At 59.8% G+C, this 22,852-nt stretch overlaps 1 protein-coding gene across 1 annotated transcript in view; it reads left to right on the top strand.

Annotated features, from left to right (window-relative positions):
* Positions 1-22,852, top strand: part of HSPG2 (heparan sulfate proteoglycan 2) — a 194,685-nt gene that overhangs the window by 168,237 nt on the left and 3,596 nt on the right. Inside the window, 22 exon segments of the mRNA XM_073316403.1 lie at positions 1,586-1,765; positions 2,626-2,886; positions 3,750-3,927; positions 4,357-4,454; positions 4,701-4,967; positions 5,264-5,376; positions 9,063-9,210; positions 10,139-10,255; positions 12,195-12,279; positions 12,774-12,918; positions 13,193-13,292; positions 13,544-13,653; positions 13,897-14,005; positions 14,587-14,685; positions 14,799-15,020; positions 15,700-15,944; positions 18,448-18,619; positions 18,960-19,082; positions 19,835-19,891; positions 20,251-20,326; positions 20,720-20,798; positions 22,538-22,608. Of these exon segments, the coding sequence (XP_073172504.1) occupies positions 1,586-1,765; positions 2,626-2,886; positions 3,750-3,927; positions 4,357-4,454; positions 4,701-4,967; positions 5,264-5,376; positions 9,063-9,210; positions 10,139-10,255; positions 12,195-12,279; positions 12,774-12,918; positions 13,193-13,292; positions 13,544-13,653; positions 13,897-14,005; positions 14,587-14,685; positions 14,799-15,020; positions 15,700-15,944; positions 18,448-18,619; positions 18,960-19,082; positions 19,835-19,891; positions 20,251-20,326; positions 20,720-20,798; positions 22,538-22,608 (3,055 nt within the window).

The following is a 22,852-nucleotide window of genomic DNA, read 5'->3' as shown; positions in this document are numbered from 1 at the left end:
CCTCCTTCATCTAAGAGCCCAAGGCCTAGCGCCCTCGTACGTCAAAGGGCATCTGGCAGCCATATCGGCCTTCCACCCGCCTGTCCAGGGCCACACAGTATTTTCTCATGCCATGACTGGTCGATTCCTTAAGGGCTTGGAGCGCCTCTTTGCTTATGTTAGGCCCCCAGTCCCTCAGTGGGACCTGAACTTGATTCTGGCCAGGCTGACAGGGCCTCCATTTGACTTGCTTGCTACATACTCCTGGTCCCACATGGACCATGGAATGTAGCCTTTCTTTGGCGATCACGTCTGCTAGGCGGGTCTCGGAGCTCCGGGCCCTGACCTCCGAACCCCCGTACACGGTGTTCCATAAGGATAAGGTCCAGCTCCACCCACACCCTTCGTTCCTCCCTAAGGTGGGCTCCGCCTATCATATGAGCCAGGACATTTTCCTGCCGGTGCTCTGTCCCAAGCCCCACGTGTCTAGGGAGGAGCGCCGCCTCCACACACTGGATGTGAGATGGGCCCTGGCTTTTTACCTGGAACGCACAAAACCGTTCAGGAAGTCTTCACAGCTGTTCATTGCCACGACCGAACACATGAGAGGCCAGCCGATCTCACTGAGCGGCTCTCCAACTGGATCACCGCGTGTATTCGTACCTGTCACGGCCTGGCGGGAGTCCCCCCACCGCCAATTGTGAAGGCACACTCCAACAAGGGCACAAGCCTCGTCGGCCACCTTTCTGGCTTGCGTCGCTATTCAGGACATCTGTAGGGCTGCTACATGGCCGTCGGTCCACATGTTCACCTCGCACTATGCAATCGTCTCCCAGGGCAGGGAGGACGCTGGGTTCAACAGGGCAGTGCTCCGTCCCGAGTGCCTGTGAACTCCTACCCACCTCCAACAGCATAGCCTGCAATCACCTCCTGTGGAATAGACATGAGCAACACATCTCGAAGAACGCCAGTTATGGAACAGGTAACTGCCGCATTGTCTGACCCCCCCCCCCAACCCCCATTGTCTGACCCCCCTCCCCACCATTGTCTGACCCCGCCCTCCATATTTTTCCACAACTGTGAAAATGTATATGGATACAAACTGAAAACAATGCTTAACATGAACCGTCGATGATAGCCATCGAAATTGTAAAACGTTGCATTCTGCCCAGCCCTACGCTCCTCTCACTCCCAGACGTTTCGCACTGGCCAGGAGGGAAGCTGGGAACATTAAACCTAGCTGGTAACAGTTCCTGCAGCTCTATGGCCGTGCAATGCCATCCAGACCCATGGGGTGGGCCCCAGATAAGCGAGGGGAGGAGAGTCCTCTGGCAGCCCTGTGATGTGTGGAGGGCAAAGGAGGTCTCTCCCACAGTAGCAGTCTGAGGCAGAAGAAGGGAGCCATCCAGTTGCACTGTATGTAGGAGTTAAGTTAGGGGCATCTGCCCAGTGCTCAGGCCCTAGCTAGCTAGCGATCCCCTCACACCCCTCTAGCCACCCTCCAATCTGGAGAAGACCGGCATCCCTCAGGAGCAGTGTGGACGGCTCACCTGGCCTGGCCCTGGGCCTGTCTAGCCAGCACTTCATTGTCTCTTTGTCCCCGCAGGTGACCCCCCTCCCACCATCCAGTGGTCCAAGCTGAGGGCCCCGCTGCCCTGGCAGCATCGGGTGGTGAATAACACTCTGCTCATCCCCCGCGTGGCCCAGCAGGACTCAGGCCAGTACATCTGCAATGCCAGCAACGCCGCCAGCTTCACCGAGGCCTTCGTCACACTGGATGTGGAGAGTAAGGAGCTCCCACCTCACGGGGTCAGCCCTGTGCCTGGGCAGCTGGCACTTCACCTCTGACCTCAGGCCCCATATTTCTGTGCCATGTCAGCTGGCGGGAGAGACTGGGGGGGCTGGCTCGCCAGCGCATGCCACGGGGGAAGGGGCAGGGTGAAAGATGAGGAGCTGGTGTCATGGGGCTCTAGTGGCTGAGATGTGTGAAGCCCCTGCCTGCAAACTGCAGCCCCTTGTGCCCTAGGACTCTCTGCTCCGGGCACCGGGGTGTGTGTGTGGGAACCAGGATCTCGCTCAGAGCTGGCACTGATCACTCAGTCAGGCCTGCTAAATGCAGGGACAGGGGGACAGGCTCCATGCACCCTGCCATTCTTTCCCCATTTCCCTGCAGGGCCTCATGGAGTGACACAGGGCTGCCAGCAGGGGGCAGCGCGCTGATAGCTGTGGGCCCCATGTGTGAGCTGTGGGCAGCCGCCCTGGTTGGGCAAAGCGGTTCCCAGAAGTGGGAGACTCTGAACCAGGGGTGCTGGGGATAGAGACTGCTCAGCCCCCCATCCTTCCTGCTGGCTTTGCCTGCTCCATGGCCGCGTCCAATGGCCCAAGCCCTGGGGTCCCCATCCCCGGGGGAGATGGTGCCGCAGCCAGCCAGGCCCATGGGCTCCAGCTCAGGCCTTTCTGTCCCTCTGCGGGGTGGGGCACGAAGGATTCAAGGCTGCAGTGGCCCTGGGGAAGGGGGGTACCAGGGGGCCTCAGTGGGAGCAAGTAGGGCCCAGACACAAAGCGCAGAGCCGACACCGCCAGGAGGGCCTGTTGCCGGCAGCAGTGGGCTGATCCCCTAATGCCCGCCGCCTCTCTGCCCCCCAGTGCCCCCCTACGCCACCAGCCTGCCCGAGGCGGTCTCGGTGCAAGCGGGCGAGGCGGTGCAGCTGCAGTGCCTGGCTCATGGTACGCCACCCCTGCGCTACCAGTGGACCAAGGCCAATGGCAGCCTGTCCAGCCACGCCGTCCTGCGGGAGAGTGCCCTGCACATCAGCCCGACCGCGCCCGAGGACTCGGGTACCTACCGCTGCCTTGTCAGCAACAGGGTGGGCTCGGCGGAGACCTTCGCCCAGGTCAGCGTCCAGGGTGAGTATTGGGGCAGAGGGCACAGGCAGGGCCCAGCACTGGGGGAGCCAGCCCCAGGGAGGGGGTGGCAGGGTGTGGGAGGGGTGGTCCTGCGGGGGCGGGGGGGCGGCGGGGCAGCCCTAGCAGGGAGGGGGTGGGGGTGGGGCAAGTCCCAAAGTTGGCCACAGACTCAGGAGTGGGTGAACAAGGGCACTTTGTGGCTTTGCTCCAGTTGGCACAGTGCGGGGAAGGCACAGTGTTGCCAGTCCCCGGGGACAGCATCAGGGCCAGCCGACCCCACTGCATAGGCTCTGCAGCTGCCGGACCCATGGAGCCTCCAGCTTCTGCCCATGCCCAGTGTCTCCTGAACTCTCCCCAGCCCCATGTCAGCTCAGCCCCTCCTGCAGCTGGGGGCTTTCCTCCCCGTGCCCATGCCCAGGCGGGGTCCCCGGGGAGCAATCAGAGAGGGTTTTCCCTGGGCAGGCGGAAGAAGGCTGTGGTAATGCTGCTCTGGCCCCATTGAGGGTCGGGGTGACGCCAGCCCCATTGGGGGTTGTGCGCGAGGGATGCTGCCAGCCCCACTGGGGGTCAGGCTGGGGAGAGGTGACGCAGGCCCTGTTCGGGGGAGGGGTGATGCTGATCCTGCTGGCAGGGGGAGGGGTGCTGCCATCTCCATAGGCGTCGGGGAGTCACGGTGGATCCCAGCAGCCAAGAGTTTTGGGGGCTGCCTGAGGTGCCAGGGGCGCAAGCTGGAGGGGGTGGGCTGTCAGGCAGCGGTTCGGCGGGTGCCCTCGAGCTCACCCTGTTGGCTCCAGCGCGTGCAGCTTCCCCGGGGACGGGGGTTGAGTGCTGTAGCTGGTACCTCAGTGTCTCTGCCCCCACAGGATTGGCCCCCAGCGCCTCCCCGACCGTGCGAGTCACACCCCAGACGGCTGTGAAGGGCGTGGGTGGCACGGCTGAGTTCACCTGCTCTGTCACCGGAGACGCCCAGGCACGGATCGAGTGGTTCAGGGAGGGTGGGGAGCTGCCCGCCAGCCACAGCGTGCAGAACGGGGTGCTGCGGTAAGGAGGAGCAGGCCTGCGCCCTCTCTGGGGCATGCCCGGGAATGTAACCAGTGGGATTCACCCCCATGCCCTCCAGAGGGGCTGCCCCCTTCAGCTCAGGGCCTCTCTGCTGAGACGGGGGCAGCTAGTGCTCTTGGGGATGGGGTTCATGGGGCTTGACCCCCTGCCCACTCTCCCTAACTGCAGAGTTCAGGACTCTTCTCCCAGGCCTCCTTCAGGGCATGAGCTAATTGCCATGCGGGGCAGATCCACCCCCAGAGCCTCAGGGATAAGCCGGTGTTTACGGCTGGGTACCAGACCCGGGGAGGGCAGCACGGGAGGTCTAACCCTCTGTGGCTAGGAGGCCTGGCAGGGTGGCACTGCTGGGGGGCAAAGGGGCCTCAGGGTATGCAGGAGCCAGTCCATCTCTTTGCTGTTTCACTGCAGAATCCAGAACTTGGATCGTGGGTGCCAGGGGGTTTACACCTGCCGGGTAAGCAGCCCCTCCGGGCAGGCCCAGGACAGCGCAAGGCTGGTGATCCAGGGTAAGCAGGGGCCCTGGCACAGGGCAGGGGAGAACACAGACCCTGCCAGCTGAGCAGCACTGAGCTGGCCATGCAGTCTCCACACTAGCCACCGCTGCTCTGTAAGACGGGCTGGGTGTTCCTCCTTGTCCTCCCTTCGGCACAGCTGCTGTGTGTGGGGCTGGCCCTAGAGGGTAAAGCTGCTCCCACACTGTGGCCGCTTGGGAGGGTGCCCCCTCACTCACCTCTGCCATCTGCCCCACCCAGCTCTGCCCAAGGTGATGATCAACGTGCGCACCTCAGTGCAGTCGGTGCTGGTGGGCGCGGCGGTGGAGTTCGAGTGCCTGGTCGTCGGGGACCCCAAGGCACGCATCACCTGGAGCAAGGTGGGCAGCCGCCTTCGCCCCGAGGTGGTCGTCCGCGGTGGGATGGTGAAGATTGAGCGGGCAGAGCAATCGGACGCCGGGCAGTACCGCTGCACCGCCACCAACGACATGGGTACCGTGCAGTCCAACGTCATCCTGCACGTGCAGTGTAAGTGTCTGCTGCCCTGCGGGGGGTGCCCCCTCCCGCTGCACCTCCCCTTGCACCTAGGGGCGGGGGGCTCTCACGGCGGCCCTTGCCCTGTTACACCGGCACACGCACGACTCCGTGCCCCTCACTGGGGGTCACGGGGCCCCGTGCTGGGCGAAGTGAGTGGCCTGCAGAGCAAAGGGCGATGCATCCCCACACATTGGATGGGGAGTGGGTGGGGCAGCAGCTGGGCCCTGGGCAGGAATGCCAGCGCCCCACGCTGACGGAGGCCTGAAGAATGTGTTCCTTCACTGCAGCCGTCCCCCAGATCGCAGCTCAGCCGGAGGTCAAGGAGGTCACCACGGGGTCGAGGGCAGTACTCCCATGCCTGGCATCTGGCTTCCCTGTCCCAGAGATCAAGTGGACCAAGGTAAATCCCTGATCTCTAGGGAATGCCCCCCACCCTCCAGCCCTGGGCACTTACTCCCCTGGCACTCTCCCAATGAGTAAGGAGAGAGGAGGGCAGCCGGGGCTTGCCAGCAACAACCACTCTGGGCTTCACCAGCAAGATGGGGGAATCTGCAGTGGGGGTGGCTGCAGAGTGCGCCCCTATTGTGGGAATTCTCTGGTGTCAGTGGGGTGTGAGTGTCAGGGGCCACTGGAGGTAGTGATGCCCCTGCTCACCCCAGAGGAATGGGCATGATGAACAGAGGCGGAATGGAGGCGTGGGTAGATGTGTGGATGCATGGATGGATAGGTAGGTGCACAGTAGGTAATGAGTGGAAGGGTGGATGACAGATGGACAGACGGATGAGTGGGGGGTGGATGAGAGATGGATGGAGGATAGATGGGTAGATAGGTGGGGGGGTAATAATGGGTGGATGAGGGATGGATAGGTGGGGGCATGGATGAGGGACAGATGGATGAGGGATGGATGGGTGGATAGGTGTGGGGGTGGATGTTCAACGGATGGGGGATGGGTGTGTCAGTGGATGAGGGACGAATGGATGGGGTACAGATGGGTGGATAGGTGGGAGGGTGGATGATGGGCGTATGGGGGATTGATGGATGGATGGATAGGTGCGGGGGTGGGTGATGGGCAAATGGGGGATGGATGGGTGGATAGGTAAGGGGTGGATGATGGATGGATGGGGGACGGATGGATAGTTTTTGGGGTGGATGATGGGCGGATAGGGGATGGATGGGTGGATGGATGGATAGATAGGTGGGGGGGTGGATGATGGGCGGATGGGGGATGGATGAGTTGGATAGGTGGGGGTGGTGGATGATGGGTGGGGAAGGGATCATAGAATCATAGAATATCAGGGTTGGAAGGGACCCTAGGACCTCATCTAGTCCAACCCCCTGCTCAAAGCAGAACCAAGCCCCAACTAAATCATCCCAGCCAGGGCTTTGTCAAACCTGACCTTAAAAACCTCTAAGGAAGGAGATTTCACCACCTCCCTAGGGAACCTATTCCAGTGCTTCACCACCCTCCTAGTGAAAAAGTTTTTCCTAATATCCAACCTAAACCTCCCCCACTTCAACTTGAGACCATTACTCCTCTTTCTGTCATCTGCCACCACTGAGAACAGCCTAGACTGATCCTCTTTGGAACCCCCTTTCAGATAGTTGAAAGCAGCTGTCAAATCCCCACTCATTCTTCTCTATCAAATTAAAAAACACAGTAAAAGAACTAAAAAAGAGCCACCGTGGCTTAACAACCATGTAAAAGAAGCAGTGAGAGATAAAAAGGCATCTTGTAAAAAGTGGAAGTCACATCCTAGTGAGGTAAATAGAAAAGAGCATAAACACTGCCAAATTAAGTGTAAAAATGTAATAAGAAAAGTCAAAAAGGAGTCTGAAGAACAACGAGCCAAAAACTCAAAAGGTAATAACAAAATGTTTTTTAAGTACATCAGAAGCAGGAAGCCTGCAACCAGTGGGCCCCAGGACAATCAAGGTACAAAAGGAGCACTTAAAGACGATAAAGTCATTGCGGAGAAACTAAATGAATTCTTTGCTTCAGTCTTCACGGCCAAGGGTGTTAGGGAGATTCCCAAACCTGAGCCGTCTTTTGTAGGTGACAAATCTGAGGAATTGTCACAGATTGAAGTGTCACTAGAGGAGGTTTTGGAATTAACTGAGAAACTTAACAGTAGGAAGTCACCGGGACCAGATGGCATTCACCCAAGAGTTCTGAAAGAACTCAGATGTGAAATTGCGGAACTATTAACTATGGCTTGTAATCTGTCCTTTAAACCAGCTACTGTACGCAATGACTGGAAGATAGCTAATGTAGCGCCAATATTTAAGAAGGGCTCTAGAGGTGATACTGGCAATTACAGACCAGTAAGTCTAATGTCAGTTCCGGGCAAATCAGTTGAAACAACAGTAAAGAATAAAAGTGTCAGACACATAGAAGAACATAAATTGTTGGGAAAAAGTCAACGTAGTTTCTGTAAAGGGAGATCATGTCTTACTGATCTATTAGAGTTCTTTGAAGAGGTCAACAAACATGTGAACAAGGGGGATCCAGTGGACACAGTGTACTTAGATTTCCAGAAAGCCTTAGACAAGGTCCCTCACCAAAGGCTCTTACATAAATTAAGTTGTCATGGGATAAGAGGGAAGATCCTTTCATGGATTGAGAACTGGTTAAAAGACAGGGAACAAAGAGTAGGGATAAATGGTATATTTTCAGAATGGAGAGGGGTAACTAGTGGTGTTCTCCTAGGGTCATTCCTAGGACGAATCCAGTTCAACTTATTCATAAATGATCCGGAGAAAGGGGTAAACAGTAAGGTTGCAAAGTTTGCAGATGATACTAAACTGCTCAAGATAGTTAAGACCAAAGCAGACTGTGAAGAACTTCAGAAAGTTCTCACAAAACTAAGTGATTGGGCAAGAAAATGGCAAATGAAATTTAATGTGGATAAATGTAAAGTAATGCACATTGGAAAAAATAACCCCAACTATACGTACAATATGATGGGGGCTAATTTAGCTACAGCTAATCAGGAGAAAGGTCTTGGAGTCATCGTGGATAGTTCTCTGAAGACATCCACGCAGTGTGCAGCAGTCGTCAAAAAAGCAAACAGGATGTTAGGAATCATTAAAAAAGGGATAGAGAATAAGACAGAGAATATCGTATTGCCCTTATATAAATCCATGGTATGCCCACATCTTGAATACTGTGAACAGATGTGGTTCCCTCATCTCAAAAAAGATATACTGGCATTAGAAAAGGTTCAGAAAAGGGTAATTCAAATGAGTAGGGGTTTGGAACGGGTCCCATATGAGGCGAGATTAAAGAGGCTAGGACTTTTCAGCTTGGAAAAGAGGAGACTAAGGGGGGATATGATAGAGGTCTATAAAATCATGAGTGGTGTGGAGAAAGTGAATAAGGAAAAGTTATTTACTTGTTCCCATAATGTAAGAACTAGGGGCCACCAAATGAAATTAATGGGTAGCAGGTTTAAAACAAATAAAAGGAAGTTCTTCACTCAGCGCACATTCAACCTGTGGAACTCCTTGCCTGAGGAGGTTGTGAAGGCTAGGACTATAACAGGGTTTAAAAGAGAACTGTATAAATTCATGGAGGTTAAGTCCATTAATGGCTATTAGCCAGGATAGGTAAGGAATGGTGTCCCTAGCCTCTGTTTGTCAGAGGGTGGAGATGGATGGCAGGAGAGAGATCACTAGGTCGTTACCTTTTAGGTTCATTCCTTCTGGGGCACCTGGCATTGGCCACTGTCAGTAGACAGGATACTGAGCTGGATGGACCTTTGGTCTGACCCAGTGTGGCCCCATTCTTATGTTCTGCAGACTAAATAATCCTAGTTCCCTCAGCCTCTCCTCATAAGTCATGTGCACCAGCCCCCTAATCATTTTTGTTGCCCTCCGCTGGATGGATGGGTGGATGCGGGGGGTGGATGATGGGCATATGGGGGATGGGTTGGTTGGTGGATGGGGGACGAATGGGTGGATAGATGTGGGGGTGGAAGATGGGTGTATGGGGGATGCGTTGGTCAGAGGATGAGGGACGAATGGGTGGATAGGTGATGGTGGGCTGGGTGACGGAGAGTGATGCCCTGGTCTGACATCTGGTTGCAGCTGGAAGGAGACCTCCCCAAAGACATTTGTCTGGAGAACAACATCTTGACCATTCCATCTGTGAAGCCAGAAGATGCTGGGATCTATGTCTGCACGGCATCCAATAGGCAAGGGAAGGTGACGGCCTTCTCCATGCTCAAAGTCCAAGGTGAGCGTTCTGGGCTGGGCGCTCATGCTGCGCTGGTGCCCGCAGGATGTGACCCGTGCAGCTGGGAGGGACATGTCCCTCGTGTCCCCCATTGGCGTCTTCACATTACCGCCATTGTCCTTTCTACCCCCCTGGAGGCGGCATGTGACAGAGGGTGTCCTTCCAGCTGAGGGCAAGGGGACGGGATCCCCTTCAGGACTGGCTGGCACCTTAGTAACCTCTCTGTCCTGCTGTGGCATGCACAGCGCAGTCCCCACCCTGACCCAAGAGCAACGGGGGACTGAATTTCCTATCGGAGGGAGACACCAGGCTGAACCCTAGACGTGCAGCCCTGAGAAGATCTACCCTTGGGCCCCGTGCATGCAGCCAGCGGGGGCACTGCTGAGCAGGCCGAGGAGGAACCCATACTGCCTCCATGGCGATCCAAGCCCCGCCAGGCCGTGGTTACTGAACCCGAGCCTCTGCCGAGCACTGCTTAGCACCAGGCCTCCAGCCAGGCTGCACTGTCCGGTCCAGCTGCTCCTTGGAGGTCTCGGTTTCTCCAGCTGGGGCTCAGCTCTCGATGGCAGGGGGAACAGGCTCTCTGGCATCTCTCCGTCTCTGCCCCCATGTTCCGTCAGAGTGGGGGTGGCAGCAGTGTGTCTGCTCATCCCACCGCCCGTGCACACACACAGCAGCCCTGCCCAGGGACCGGCGTTAGCCACAGCTCCATCTGGTCTGGCAGGACAGGATCCCAGACCCGAGTGCTGGCCCAGCTCCTCGTGTGTAGATCTAACTCTTGTGTCTATAGCAGCCAAGGCCCAAGGCCCTGCTGGGGATGGGAAGGCTCCAGGCCTTGGCGCCTCTTCATGGGGGGCGTGGGGGCAGCCCTGCACATGGATCTGTTCCGTCACGCACTGACCCACTCTCCCTCATTCCACGATTCCAGAGCGGGTGGTGCCATATTTTACCCAGAATCCTCAGACCTTCCTTGCCTTGCCCACCATCAAGGACGCCTACAAGAAGTTTGAAATCCAGATCACCTTCCGGCCAGACACTGCTGATGGTGAGCCAAGTCCGTCTGAGAAACAGGCACGCCTGCCCACCCGGGGACAACGCCTTCCCGTAGGCGCAAGGGGTGGGGCCCTGAGCCAGGACAGGGCTGGGGGGTGCGGGGGAGGTGAGGGCTTCTCCACTGCTAACTGCATCGGCAAGCCCCTGCCTTTGATTGTAGCCCAATGGCCCCTGTAGCACATGGGCACTTTCTCCTTTCGCCTGCTCCTGCCTCTTCTCTCCCCGGCAGTCTGAGTGAGCCAGGCTCATTTCACTTACCTGTTCTCTTTCTCCTCCCTTCTCTCTCTGCCTTGTCCCTCTCTTGCCTCATGTGTTTCCTTTTCCATCTCTCCTCTCCCCCTCTAGCGCTCATTCTCTACTCAGGTAAGTCTTCTGCTGCCTGATGACCTTTCACAGCCTCACGTGGGATTAGCTCTTAACCCTCCGCAGCCTGGGGCCAGGAGCGCTGGCCCTCTGGGTGCAGGACCCATGCACCCCCAGGGTGCCTTAAACCTGCAAACTCTGCACAGACTAACCGAGTGACTGGGGCAGGCTGGGGGTCAGCCAGGCCTGGTGCTCCCCCGTGTGTCTAACTCCTACTAGCCACAGCTGCTGCTTAACCTCCAGCGCATCTTCCTGCCTATCCCAGAGATGTCACTCTCCAGGAAGTGACATCATCCCAAAACACTAGGTGCCCAGGTCACCTTGACTGAAGTAACTCCTGCTGGCATTGTGTTACTGTGCTAATCCATGCTGCCAGCTCCATGCCTGCACCGGGTGCGGGGGCCCTTTGGGGAGTGGACAGAACTGATGGGCTGAGTCTGTTTATGGGAACACTTTCCACGGATTGCCATGTCTCCCCTCAGGGGCCTGCACAGATACCAGATAAAAGCCTACTGTTGCTGCCAGTGAATGAAACCCATTGGCATAAGGGGTAGAGCCCTGTGTTGCTGGCTCCATCCCCACCAATGATGCACGGCGGATGGCAAAGGGCCTCCAAAGGGCCCCTGATAAAGGAGCTGACAGCAGCAGAGGATGGGTTTAACTGATGTTGATGGGGCCCCAGGCTGTCCTGAGGCTGGACTTTCCCTTGTTCATGGGCTGGGCCTTCCTGCCCTTTGCAGCCCCACTATGGCTGGGCGTGAAAACCCAGAGACTTCCCCCCTTTCCCTGCACCCCCCTCTCCTTCACCTGCCTCTGCTGGCTCAGGGAGCCACCTCCTCCAAGATTGTGAAATAAAGGCCCTGCCACTAGGAGGAACTAGAGTTCAACACCCGCCCCTGGCCTTCCAGTGCTGCCCACACTCGACTGACCCCATGGGCCCATGAAGCATCAGGGCTCCCATGGCATCATCCCCTCTCCTGGCTTGGAGGCTCAAGACTTTGGCCCCTCTGTTAGCAAGATATGCCCCACCAGTGCTCTGGGGGTACCCCGAGGCCTAGTGCGGCTCAGCACTTCTCGCCAGGCACGCTCGCCATCAGCTAAGCCATGAGCAGAGGGCAGGGACCTCTCCCTCACCAGCGCCCTGTTCCCGCCCAGCATAGCTGCTCTGAGCCCTTTGCGGATCACAGGGGCTCAGTAGGGCCCCGGCTGTGCTGATGTATAGGGGATGCCCTGTGTTGGGGCTCTGTGATAGGGGAACCTCTGTCAGGGTGGGGCTGCCAAGGGGCAGACACAATGCCCAGCAGTCTCCATTCCCACTCAAGGGCGTGAGGCCAGGGCTGTTCCGGCCAGGTCCCCTCTGCTCAGCTGTGCTCTGGTGTTGCCCCTTCTCCAGCCTGCTGCAGTGCTGTGGTCAGGGCCTAAGTGTCTCTTGTAGCTCGTGGGGAGCAGGGAATGGGGGCTGAGTAGTGAGTGCTTCTGGCTGTGATTTGGACCCTCCCCACTCCTGGCATTTGTTGGCTTGGGTTTGGCACTTACATCCCCCAGCTCAGCTCCTCTGTTTTTGGCAGGGATGCTGCTATACAATGGGCAGAAGAAGAGCACCGGCGCAGACTTCGTGTCCTTTGGTCTAGTGGGAGGCCGCCCGGAATTCAGGTGAGACCTGGCGATGCCAGCCCCTCCCCAGAGCCAGGCCCTTCTGCCAGGAGCAGCCACAGCCTGCACCAACCTGACCAGCTCTGAGCCCTTCCTGAATCCAGGTCGCAAATCGAACAGGGCCCAGGTCCTGCCTACGGCTCCGATTGGCAGAGTTGTTGAATAGAGCCGGTACCTAATTCTGATTCAGATGGTTGCGAACTGGCTGCCCAGATCCACTTGGTGGTTCTGAAATCCTGGCTGCCCCGATGCCATCTCCCACCCCAGGATCTGCAGTATGGCAGACACTGACAATGTGGGGAGAGCCACATAAAGCGCATCTTGTGGCTCAGGAAATGGGCGGCCCAGGCGCTGCTTCACACCAACCTCATCCTGAACCGGTGCTGAGTGCAGAAGCCAGGCTCCAGGTTGCAGCAGAGCACTGAGAAGTGCCAGGGACCGGGGGGGAGGCGGCTCTGCTCCCTTCCCTGTCTCCCACATGCTTGATGTTGCAGGTTTGACGCTGGCTCAGGCATGGCCACGATCCGGCACCCAGCACCGATCCGACTTGGGGAGTTCCACACGGTCCGGTTATACCGGAACCTCACCCAGGGCTCCCTGGTGCTGGACAGCCACCCTCCTGTCAACGGCACGTCCCAGGTAAGAGAACGCTCATGGGGCCACATGGGGTGAGGCCAACAAGTTGGACTGCTGCAGCCTGGCCATGCTGCCAGCAGGGCTGTGGGCCCGGCCATGCCCTGCTGGCTCTAGCCCCCCGGAGTGGCGCTAGGCCTGGGACAGCCCAGCGGGGGAGGACGTGGGGAGGCTGGATGGCTAGGGCTGTGCCTGCACAATGCACAGGGTTCTCCTGGGACCTGAGGAGGGCACCAAGGATAGCCCTGACCCGCTGTGCCCATCATTCTGTGCCCCCCAGGGTAAATTCCAAGGGCTGGATCTGAACGAGGAGCTGTACCTCGGCGGCTATCCCGACTACACCGCCGTCGCCAAATCCGGCCTCAGCAGCGGCTTTGTGGGTGAGTGGCTCCCGCTCCTCGCGCAGCCCTCTGAGACTCCCGCCCCGGGGCGCCCAGTGTGGGAGCCCTGCATGTGTGTGGAGAACACCGCCGTGAGATGGTGATGGAGGGATTCTGAGCCCCTTGCCCAGCAGGGTTCCTTCCTTCATTGTTCCCCGGGCACTCCGCCCAGACCCCCACCTCGGCCGGATGTTTGCTGTTGCCCTTTGCCCAGCGTGCTCTGACTGCCCCTGCTCCCTTTGTCCCCCCAGGCTGTGTGCGCCAACTGCTGGTCCAGGGCGAGGAGGTGATCTTTAAGGATTTGGACTTGAGAGCTCATGGTGTTTCAAACTGTCCCACGTGCCGGGACCGGCCATGTCAGGTAACTCGCTCCCTGACCCCTGGCCCCTCGGGGCAGAGCTGATGCACAGTTCAGACATATGCTGGGACCCTCCTTCCCTGGGGTTGCACCAGTGTAATTGAGGGGCTTTGGCCCGAGGGGGCTCTGCTTTCCCCCATGGCATGTGCTGGCCCCAGGGCTCCTTGTGTTGTGGGATGTCAGCAGCAGCTGGGGGCAGGGCTCTGTCCCCTCTGCCGTTCTAACCCTCTGATTGCTCCTCCCCAGAATGGAGGCACTTGCAGAGACTCGGAGAGCAGCAGCTACGTGTGCCACTGTCCACAGGAATTCACGGGGAGCAACTGTGAACACTCGCAGGCGCTGCATTGCCACCCAGGTACTGCCCCCCAGCACCGCTGCCCCACAACTACAGCACTGCCCACCCCATCCCCACTGCCCCATAGCTGCAGCACTGCCCCACGGCACCGCTGCCCCATAGTTACAGCACTGCCCCATGGCAGCTCAGCAAAGGGGCCCCCCATAGCTATAGCACTGCCCCACGGCAGCTCAGTAAGGGGTCACCCCATAGTTACAGCACTGCCCCTCGGCAGCTCAGTAGGGGGGTGCTGTCACCACCCTTGGCCCAGCAGGAGCTTTGCCAGGGGCCAAGGTATCTCTCAGCTGGCAGGACCTCCCAGCTGCCCCATCCATGTGAGCAGGGCATGGCCCGTCCAATGGGCTCCCCAGAGTTCCTGCACTAGGAGCCACGGGGCCGTGCTGGGAGCAGGTGCTGGCCATGGCCTGACTGCGCCGCAGGAGCTGCTCCGCGCCCCCCACCCTGAGCGGAGCAAGGGCACCCCGCTACAGCCAGAATGCCCCGTCCAGGGGCTGGTGGTCACCCCCGCTCCTTTCGCCCCGGCCCTCCCTGCCCAGCCTTGTGCTGCCCGAGCGCTGAGCCCCGTTGTCCCGTCTCCTCAGAGGCCTGCGGACCGGATGCCACCTGCATTAACCGCGCAGACGGGCAGGGCTACCATTGCCGCTGCCACCTGGGCAAGTCTGGGGAGACGTGCATGGAAGGTGAGTGGGGCGGGCGGGCCTGGCAGGGACAGTCCTGCCCCAGTCGGAAGGACCTGCGGGTCAAAGGGCGGCTGGGGCCGGGGGCGGTCCTCAGTAACACCCCCACTCCACAGGCGTCATGGCAACCACCCCTTCCTTCAGTGGGAGCGACTCGTTCATCTCCTACCCACCCCTCACCAACATCCACTACGAGCTGCGCCTCGAGGTGGAGTTCAAGCCGCTGTCCCCCAGCGGCCTCGTCCTGTTCAGCGGGGGATCGGGCGCCCCCGTGGAGGACTTCGTGTCACTCGCCATGGCCAGCGGGCACGTGGAGTTCCGCTACGAGCTGGGCTCAGGTAAGGGCGCCGGGCGTTTGGGCACGGCTGGCGCTAGTCCCACCCCAAGCGAAGATGCCTGCTGGGGCCCCAGCAGGGCTGAGTGTTGGCATCTGTCCCTCAGCCCCCCCACTGGCGCTCGCCCCACCTCCCCGGCTGCGGGGCCGGGCCAGCTCTTGACGGGGAGGGTTCAGTTTCTGTGGCCTGTCTGCTGTGACTGTCTGCATGCAGGCGGCTGGTGCCAGCTGCGCGGGGAGCTGTTCTGGGAGGTGCCTGCTGGGCAAGGGACGCTGCCCCACCACGCTCATTTCACCCCCAGGAAGGCCGGTCCGTTGCTGCTGCCCGGGGCTGCATTTGGGCCATGGCCAATTCCCTCAGCCCCCCAAGCCCCACACCGCACTGGCTCCCTTTCGTCACGGGCACACGGGCTCTGCGGTGCCCTCCCAGCACACAGACCTTTGTAGCCCGGGATCCAGGACCTTGCAGCCATCTGCCTTGTCACTGGCTCCTGTGCTTGGCCCCTGTGATGCTCCTTGGCAGGGCATAGGGCTCTGAAAGCACCCGCCATCCTGCGAGGTCCTGACATGCCCTGGCAGGGGAGATTGCAGCTACCCTGCCACTACAGGTGAAGGAGAGAGTCCGGGGCGTGCCCTGAGCTCGGCGCCAGGCGGCATGCCCGTCTCACCGTTCTCTCTCGCAGGCATGGCTGTGCTCCAGAGCACAGAGCCACTCGCCCTGGGCCAGTGGCACAAAGTCTCGGCAGAACGGATCAACAAGGATGGCACCCTGCAGGTAGACAGCAGCAAGCCGGTGAAGAGGTCCTCCCCGGGGAAGAGCCAAGGGCTCAACCTCCGCACGCCTATGTACCTGGGCGGGGTGGACAAATCTGTCACGCTGCCTGCAGCTGCCAGCATCAGCTCCAGCTTCCATGGCTGCATTGGGGAGGTGAGTCACACCCTTCTGGAGTCACTCCTGAGCCGTACTAGGAGTGGAGTCAGAGGAGGTGGCGGGCTGGGAGCCAGGACTCCTGGGTTCGATCCCCGGCACTGGAAAAGGAGTGGGCCCTAGTGGGGTGAACAGGGGCAGGCTGGGAGTCAGGACTCCTGGGTTCTATTCCGAGTGGTGCCATTGACTCTGGAAGTGGTTTACAAACACCAACCCCAACCGCCCCATAGGGGGCAGGTGAACCCCTTCCTATTTAGCAGCGGGGGGCCGGCGGCTCAGCTTGGGGCAGCCTGGGACCAGGTCACGCACTGAGTGGCTCCCGGGCAGCCTGGATCACATATACTGTGTTCTCTACCCAGCTCTGAAAGGGCCCTTCTGTGCCAGTGCAGACTGCCCAGTTTGGGGCAATGCCAAACTCCTCAGTGTAGGCCCCAGAGCCCCTAGAACCGTAGAACATCAGGACTGGAAGGGACCTCGGGAGGTCGTCTAGTCCCACCCCCTGCCCAGAGCAGGACCAATCCCCGACTAAATCATCCCAGCCAGGGCTTTGTCAAGCCTGACCTTAAAAACCTCAAAGGAAGGAGATTCCACCACCTCCCTAGGTAACGCATTCCAGTGCTTCACCACCCTCCTAGTGAAAAAGTTTTTCCTAATATCCAACCTAAACCTCCCCCACTGCAACTTGAGACCATTACTCCTCGTTCTGTCATCTGCTACCACTGAGAACAGCCGAGCTCCATCCTCTTTGGAACCCCCCTCAGGTAGTTGAAAGCAGCTATCAAATCCCCCCTCATTCTTCTCTTCCACAGACTAAACAATCCCAGTTCCCTCAGCCTCTCCTCATAAGTCATGTGTTCTAGTCCCCTAATCATTTTTGTTGCCCTCCGCTGGACGCTTTCCAATTTTTCCACATCCTTCTTGTAATGTGGGGCCCAAAACTGGACACAGGACTCCAGATGAGGCCTCACCAATGTCGAATAGAGGGGAACGATCACGTCCCTCGATCTGCTGGCAATGCTCCTACTTATACAGCCCAAAATGCCATTGGCCTTCTTGGCAACAAGGGCACACTGTTGACTCATATCCAGCCTCTCGTCCACTGTCACCCCTAGGTCCTTTTCTGCAGAACTGCTGCCGAGCCATTCAGTCCTTAGTCTATGGCAGTGCATGAGATTCTTCCATCCTAAGTGCAGAACTCTGCACTTGTCCTTGTTGAACCTCATCAGATTTCTTTTGGCCCAATCCTCCAATTTGTCTAGGTCCCTCTGTATCCTATCCCTACCCTCCAGCGTATCTACCTCTCCTCCCAGTTTAGGGTCATCTGCAAACTTGCTGAGGGTGCAATCCACACCATCCTCCAGATCATTTAGGAAGATATTGAACAAAACCGGCCCCAGGACAGACCCTTGGGGCACTCCACTTGATACCGGCTGCCAACTAGACATGGAGCCATTGATCACTACCCATTGAGTCCGATAATCTAGCCAACTTTCTATCCACCTTATAGTTCATTCATCCAGCCATACTTCTTTCACTTGCTGGCAAGAATACTGTGGGAGACCGTGTCAAAAGTTTTGCTAAAGTCAAGGAAAAACACGTCCACTGCTTTCCCCGCATCCACAGAGCCAGTTATCTCGTCACAGAAGGCAATTAGATTAGTCAGGCAGGACTTTCCCTTGGTGAATCCATGCTGACTATTCCTGATCACTTTCCTCTCCTCTGAGTGCTTCAGAAGTGATTCCTTGAGGACCTGCTCCATGATTTTTCCAGGGACTGAGGTGAGGCTGACTGGCCTGTAGTTCCCAGGATCCTCCTTCTTCCCTTTTTTAAAGATGGGCACTACATTAGTCTTTTTCCGGTCGTCTGGGACCTCCCCCGATCACCAGGAGTTTTCAAAGATAATGGCCAATGACTCTGCAATCACATCCGCCAACTCCTTTAGCACTCTCAGATCCAGCTTTTCTAAATAGTCCTGAACCACTTCTTTCTCCACAGAGGGCTAGTCACCTCCTCCCCATGCTGTGCTGCCCAGTGCAGTAGTCTGGGAGCTGACCTTGTTCGTGAAGACAGAGGCAAAAAAAGCATTGAGTACATTAGCTTTTTCCACATCCTCTGTCACTAGGTTGCCTCCCTCATTCAGTAAGGGGTCCACACTTTCCTTGACTTTCTTCTTGTTGCTAACATACCTGAAGAAACCCTTCTTGTTACTCTTAACATCTCTTGCTCGCTGCAACTCCAGGTGCGATTTGGCCCTCCTGATTTCACTGCTGCATGCCTGAGCAGTATTGTTATACTCCTCCCTGGTCATTTGTCCAGTATTCCACTTCTTGAAAGCTTCTTTTTTGTGTTTAAGATCAGCAAGGATTTCACTGTGAAGCCAAGCTGGTCGCCTGCCATAGTTACTATTCTTCTACACATCTGGCTAAACCCAGAGAGGCCCCGGGCACTGAGTCTGAGGGAGCCTGTGTGCCGGTGACATGGCGTCTCCTTTCCCTTCCCCCAGGTGTCGATCAATGGGAAGAAGGTGGACATCTCCTACAGCTTCCTGCAGAGCCGGGGCATCACCCAGTGCTATGACAGCTCGCCCTGCGACCGCAGGCCCTGCCTGCACGGCGCCGCCTGCATGCCCACCGGCGAGTATGAGTTCCACTGCCTGTGCCAAGATGGCTTCCGAGGTGGGCACGCCTTGTCCCCGCAGTCGCAGCATGGGCAGGGCTGGGAACACCTCTGCGCACCGGGGCACTGCCACCTGCCCTGCCAAGGGCCCAGGGACGGCTGGCAGCAGATTGCAGCCCCTCCACCGGAGTGAGGAGGGGCCCTGAACTGGGCATCCCCACTCATAGCATGCGGCTCGGGGATGTGCCCAGGGCGGGTCCCCCACAGCTGGGGTCCCCTCTCCCTGGGGATCCGTGACATGGGGCCGGAGTGCATGTGCGTGTGTGCGTGCGTGTGTGCTCACACATGTGTGCGTGCCCCCTTGTGGCTGCCCACAACCCCCCGGCTGTCTCCCCACAGGCAATCGCTGCGAGTTCTCCGAGGATCAGTGCCTGGTCAGGAACCCCTGCCTGAACGGCGGGATGTGCAAGGCAGATCAGTGCCTATGCCCGGCCGGCTTCTCGGGGACCTACTGCGAGCAGGGTACGCAGACTGGGGCTGGCGGGCAGGGGGCTGCCTCTCCTGCCCCCCGCACAGCCCCAGGGGGCCTGCCAGGGATCTAGCCAGGCCCTTAGAGAGAGGCAGGTGCCACAGCAGGGCAGCAGAAGGCCTCTGGGCGCCGTGGGTGCAGGGGGAGGGGAGGAGTCAGTGGGGGGCTCGGGGGCCTGTAGAGACCAAGGGAGGGAACCAAAGCTGAGTGGACAGGGGTGGGCAGCAGCATGGCCGGGGCTGGGAGGATGGTGAATCAGCATATCTGGAGCTGGGGGGGTCAGGTGGCAGCACATCGGGGCCTCGGGGTCTTGAAGGAAGCAGTGTGCCATGGCTTGGGAATCTGGGGGGCAGCGTGTGCTCAGGGCTGGGGCTGGGGGCAGCGTGTGCTCGGGGCTGAGGCTGGGGGCAGCGTGTGTTCGGGACTGGGGCTGGGGGCAGCGTGTGTTCGGGGCTGGGGCTGGGGGCAGCGTGTGCTCGGGGCTGGGGCTGGGGGCAGCGTGTGCTCGGGACTGGGGCTGGGGGCAGCTGGTCTGGTTTGGAGCGTGGCACTTGGTACCCCCAGCCCTGTGCAGTGAAGGGACCAGTGGGGAGCCAGCTCCAGGGCCCAAGCTGGCAGGGCTGCGGGGGCTCCCTGGCTGGGCCAAGCCCTCTGCCCGCTCCCTGGCATGGCGCAGCGCTCGTGCCCTGGGCTGCTCCGCTGCGCTGTGTTCCCTGTAACCCACGCCTGTCTCTGCTGCATGCAGGCCTGGCCCTGGCGGCGCTGGACCGTGAGTGGGCCCTGGAGGGCAGCGGGGGAAACGGTACGGTACCTACTTTACTTGGCATCTCCCCCACCGCCTCTCTCCTTCCCCCTCGTTGTACTAGCAACACCCATGGGCATCCTGGCCCAGCGGCTCCCAGGTTCCTTGTGGGGGGTGGCCAAGGGCGGGAGGGCAGCTCACCCCAGGTGGTGGGCTTCAATGAGCTGCAGGGGGGGAAGCGTCAGGAAGCAGCGCTGGCTGACCTGTGCTCACCCCCTCGCCCCAGGGCATCTGCGGCAGGGGCAGGTCCAGCTCCTTACAGAGGGTTCTGGGTGCAGCTGGGTTAATGGTAAGCCCAGGTGTGGGACGGGGCGGCTCCCAGCGCCCGCTGCTGTCTGATCCCAGCTTTTGCCCTGCAGATGCCCCAGGCCAGTACGGAGCCTACTTCCAGGACAGTGGCTACCTCGCGCTCCCCCGGCACGTGCTGCCCCACAGGTGAGTGGGCCCCTATGCTGGGCGGGGGAGGAGGGGCATGGCCCCATTGCCCACATGCCGTCTGTGTTCAGGAAGGCCCGGAGCTCCCAGCATGTGCCATTGGGGCAAGCACTGGCTCCAGCTCCCAGTGCCAGCCACACGGTGTTCCGCGTAGCCGGGGAGGGAGCCTGGAGCGTGAGCTGGGCAGGCTGATCCGGGAGCAGCCATCTCACCAAGCCCCACCAGAGGCCATGTGGCCTGGCTCTGGGGGCAGAGGAATGACAGAGCTGGGCCCTGGTCGGGGGACTGGAGGCTGGGGGGGCAGGGCTCCCGGGGCATGCCATGATCTGGTCTCTGCTCCCTGCCCGTATACCCTGGGGCCCAGGGCTGACAGCTGCTGCCTTCTCCTTGCAGTCACCCCAAGTCTCCAGAGACCATTGAGCTGGAAGTGCGCACCCGCTCCCCGAACGGCCTCCTCCTTTGGCAGGGTGTGGTGAGTCGCGCTGGGGGCTGGGCTCCACGGCCCTTGCTATGTGGGGGGATGCTCGGAGTGAGCACAAGGCGGAGAGGAGCTGGGCTGGGGCAGGTGGGAACCAGGCCAGCATGGGTGGCTGGGGCAGGTAGGAGATGGGTGGGTGACGGAGAAGGGCTGTCTGGGCTCCCTGGCACTCCGGAACGGAGGCTGGGCCAGGTGAGGGTGACACAGGCCAGATCCAGAGGGAGAGGTGGGAGGGGCAGGTCGGAGACAAGGGCAGCCCGGGCAATGAAAGCCCAGGGGTGAGCATGGTTCCAGCATGCCTTGCGGGACTGGGTTCCAGGGCTGAGGGTGGCACCAGGGACGGGCTGCAGCCATGTCCCCGGCCGGGGCGACTCCATCTACAGCACTTGCCGGCCTGGAGTTCTGCAGCGGTGGGTTGAGAGCAGCCAGCAAGGGGGGAAGAGGGGCCAGTGCGTGAGGCAGGACGGAGCTGGGCACACCCCACTGGGGAGAGGGCCAGGGCATCCCAGATGGCTGAGAGGGCACTGGAGGGTACCAGCTTCTCCCTCAGCACTTGGGAGCACAGTGAGCCCCTCAGGGGCTTGTGGGCTGTGGGGAGCCAGGATGAAGGGCAGGGCCAGGTGCATGGGCCCTCAGGAAGGGCAGAGCATGCAGAGTAGCCAGCTTCCTGGCTGCCCTCTGGAGAGGAGGGAGAGGGGCCTTGTTTCTGCAGCTCGGCCTGGGGCAGAGGAGGAGCAGGGCACAGGGAATCTGTTGGGTGCCAGGCGGGTCTGACCAGCAGTGCCCCCTGCTGTCAGTTGGGGGATTGGCTGCTGAGTGTGATCAGGACGTGGGCATAGTGCGCCAGCCAGCATGCTGGGCTGCTCCCTCCCCAGCTATGGCATGGGCTGGAACCCGGCTCCACTCTGGACTCACATCCTATCCACCCACACTGTCTGATCTGCCTGCACATGCATGAAGCCGGCCTGTGCCTCCTGTCTCAGGCCAGAGAGCCAGGCCCGTACTAATCTGCCATGCTCAACTGCTCATTCCATGCCACGCCGGGCTGGCGTCGCCCAAGGGTACTACTCCCTGAGCCATGCCATGGCTGCCAGGCTCCCCATCACCTCCCTGGTGCATGCTGCTTTGCTGGCAATGGACATTTCACTGCCCTGTGGCACGTTTCTCCTCCAGGTGACGGGGCAGCCTGCCCTCAAGCCACATGCTACTAACGAGGTATTTACTGCAGTGGCCTCGGGCGCTGGGCCTGACACCAGATGGGGAGCAGCAGTGTGGCTTACGGCCTCCGGGATCACCAGGCTGTGCTTGCTGCAGGGGCGCAAGTTTGCACGAGCACCAGCATGCACCCCGGCCAGGGACACCCGGGGAGCCCCGATTAGCTATCACTCCCTGCAACTCGGCCCCCGACAGCCATGTCCCCCACTTGTCCGCAGCCGCGCAGGGGTGGGATTTCCCACGCCCCGCGGGCAGTGCAGCTGGCTGCCCATGCAGGCGTTCCCCATTGTACGGGGTCAGTCGGAGCATCCAGCCCAGTGTTGCCAAGAAGCTCTGCAGGTGAGCGTGCGCCGCTTGTTGCCTGCTTCATGGGCCCCACAGCGCTGGCTGGCTCATGCCCTGGGCCCAGCTGGACCCGTTCCTGGATGGCAGGCAGGGCCCATGGCTCCCGGGCTGGCTCCTGAGCAGGGTCCCAGTCAGACAGGAGACAGCAATCTCATAATGCCTCTCTCTGGCAGGAACAAGGGCAGAACGGCAAAGCCAAAGACTTCATCAGCCTCGGCCTGAGAGATGGACACCTGGTGTTCAGGTGAGCATGGCCTGGTGCCAGCCGAGGAGCAAATGGCCATGTGTCCCTTGACGCACCCCTTCTGCCAGCCAGGGAGCATGTCCAGAGCACAAGCTAGAAACCCCAGAGCTCCTGCCTTGGGACCCCAGATCCACCTGCCCTGGGCCCACCTTCTCCCTGCCCCCAGGTCCACCTCCCCCCAGCATCCCAGATCCACCTTCCCACTGTTCCTAGGACCCCGGACCCACCTGCCCCCAGGACCCCG

The sequence above is a fragment of the Lepidochelys kempii genome, chromosome 18 (assembly GCF_965140265.1).
Source record: "Lepidochelys kempii isolate rLepKem1 chromosome 18, rLepKem1.hap2, whole genome shotgun sequence".
Lineage (NCBI taxonomy): Eukaryota > Metazoa > Chordata > Testudines > Cheloniidae > Lepidochelys > Lepidochelys kempii.
The sequence above is the reverse complement of the archived record's forward strand: the minus strand, read 5'-3'. Positions and strand labels throughout refer to the sequence as shown.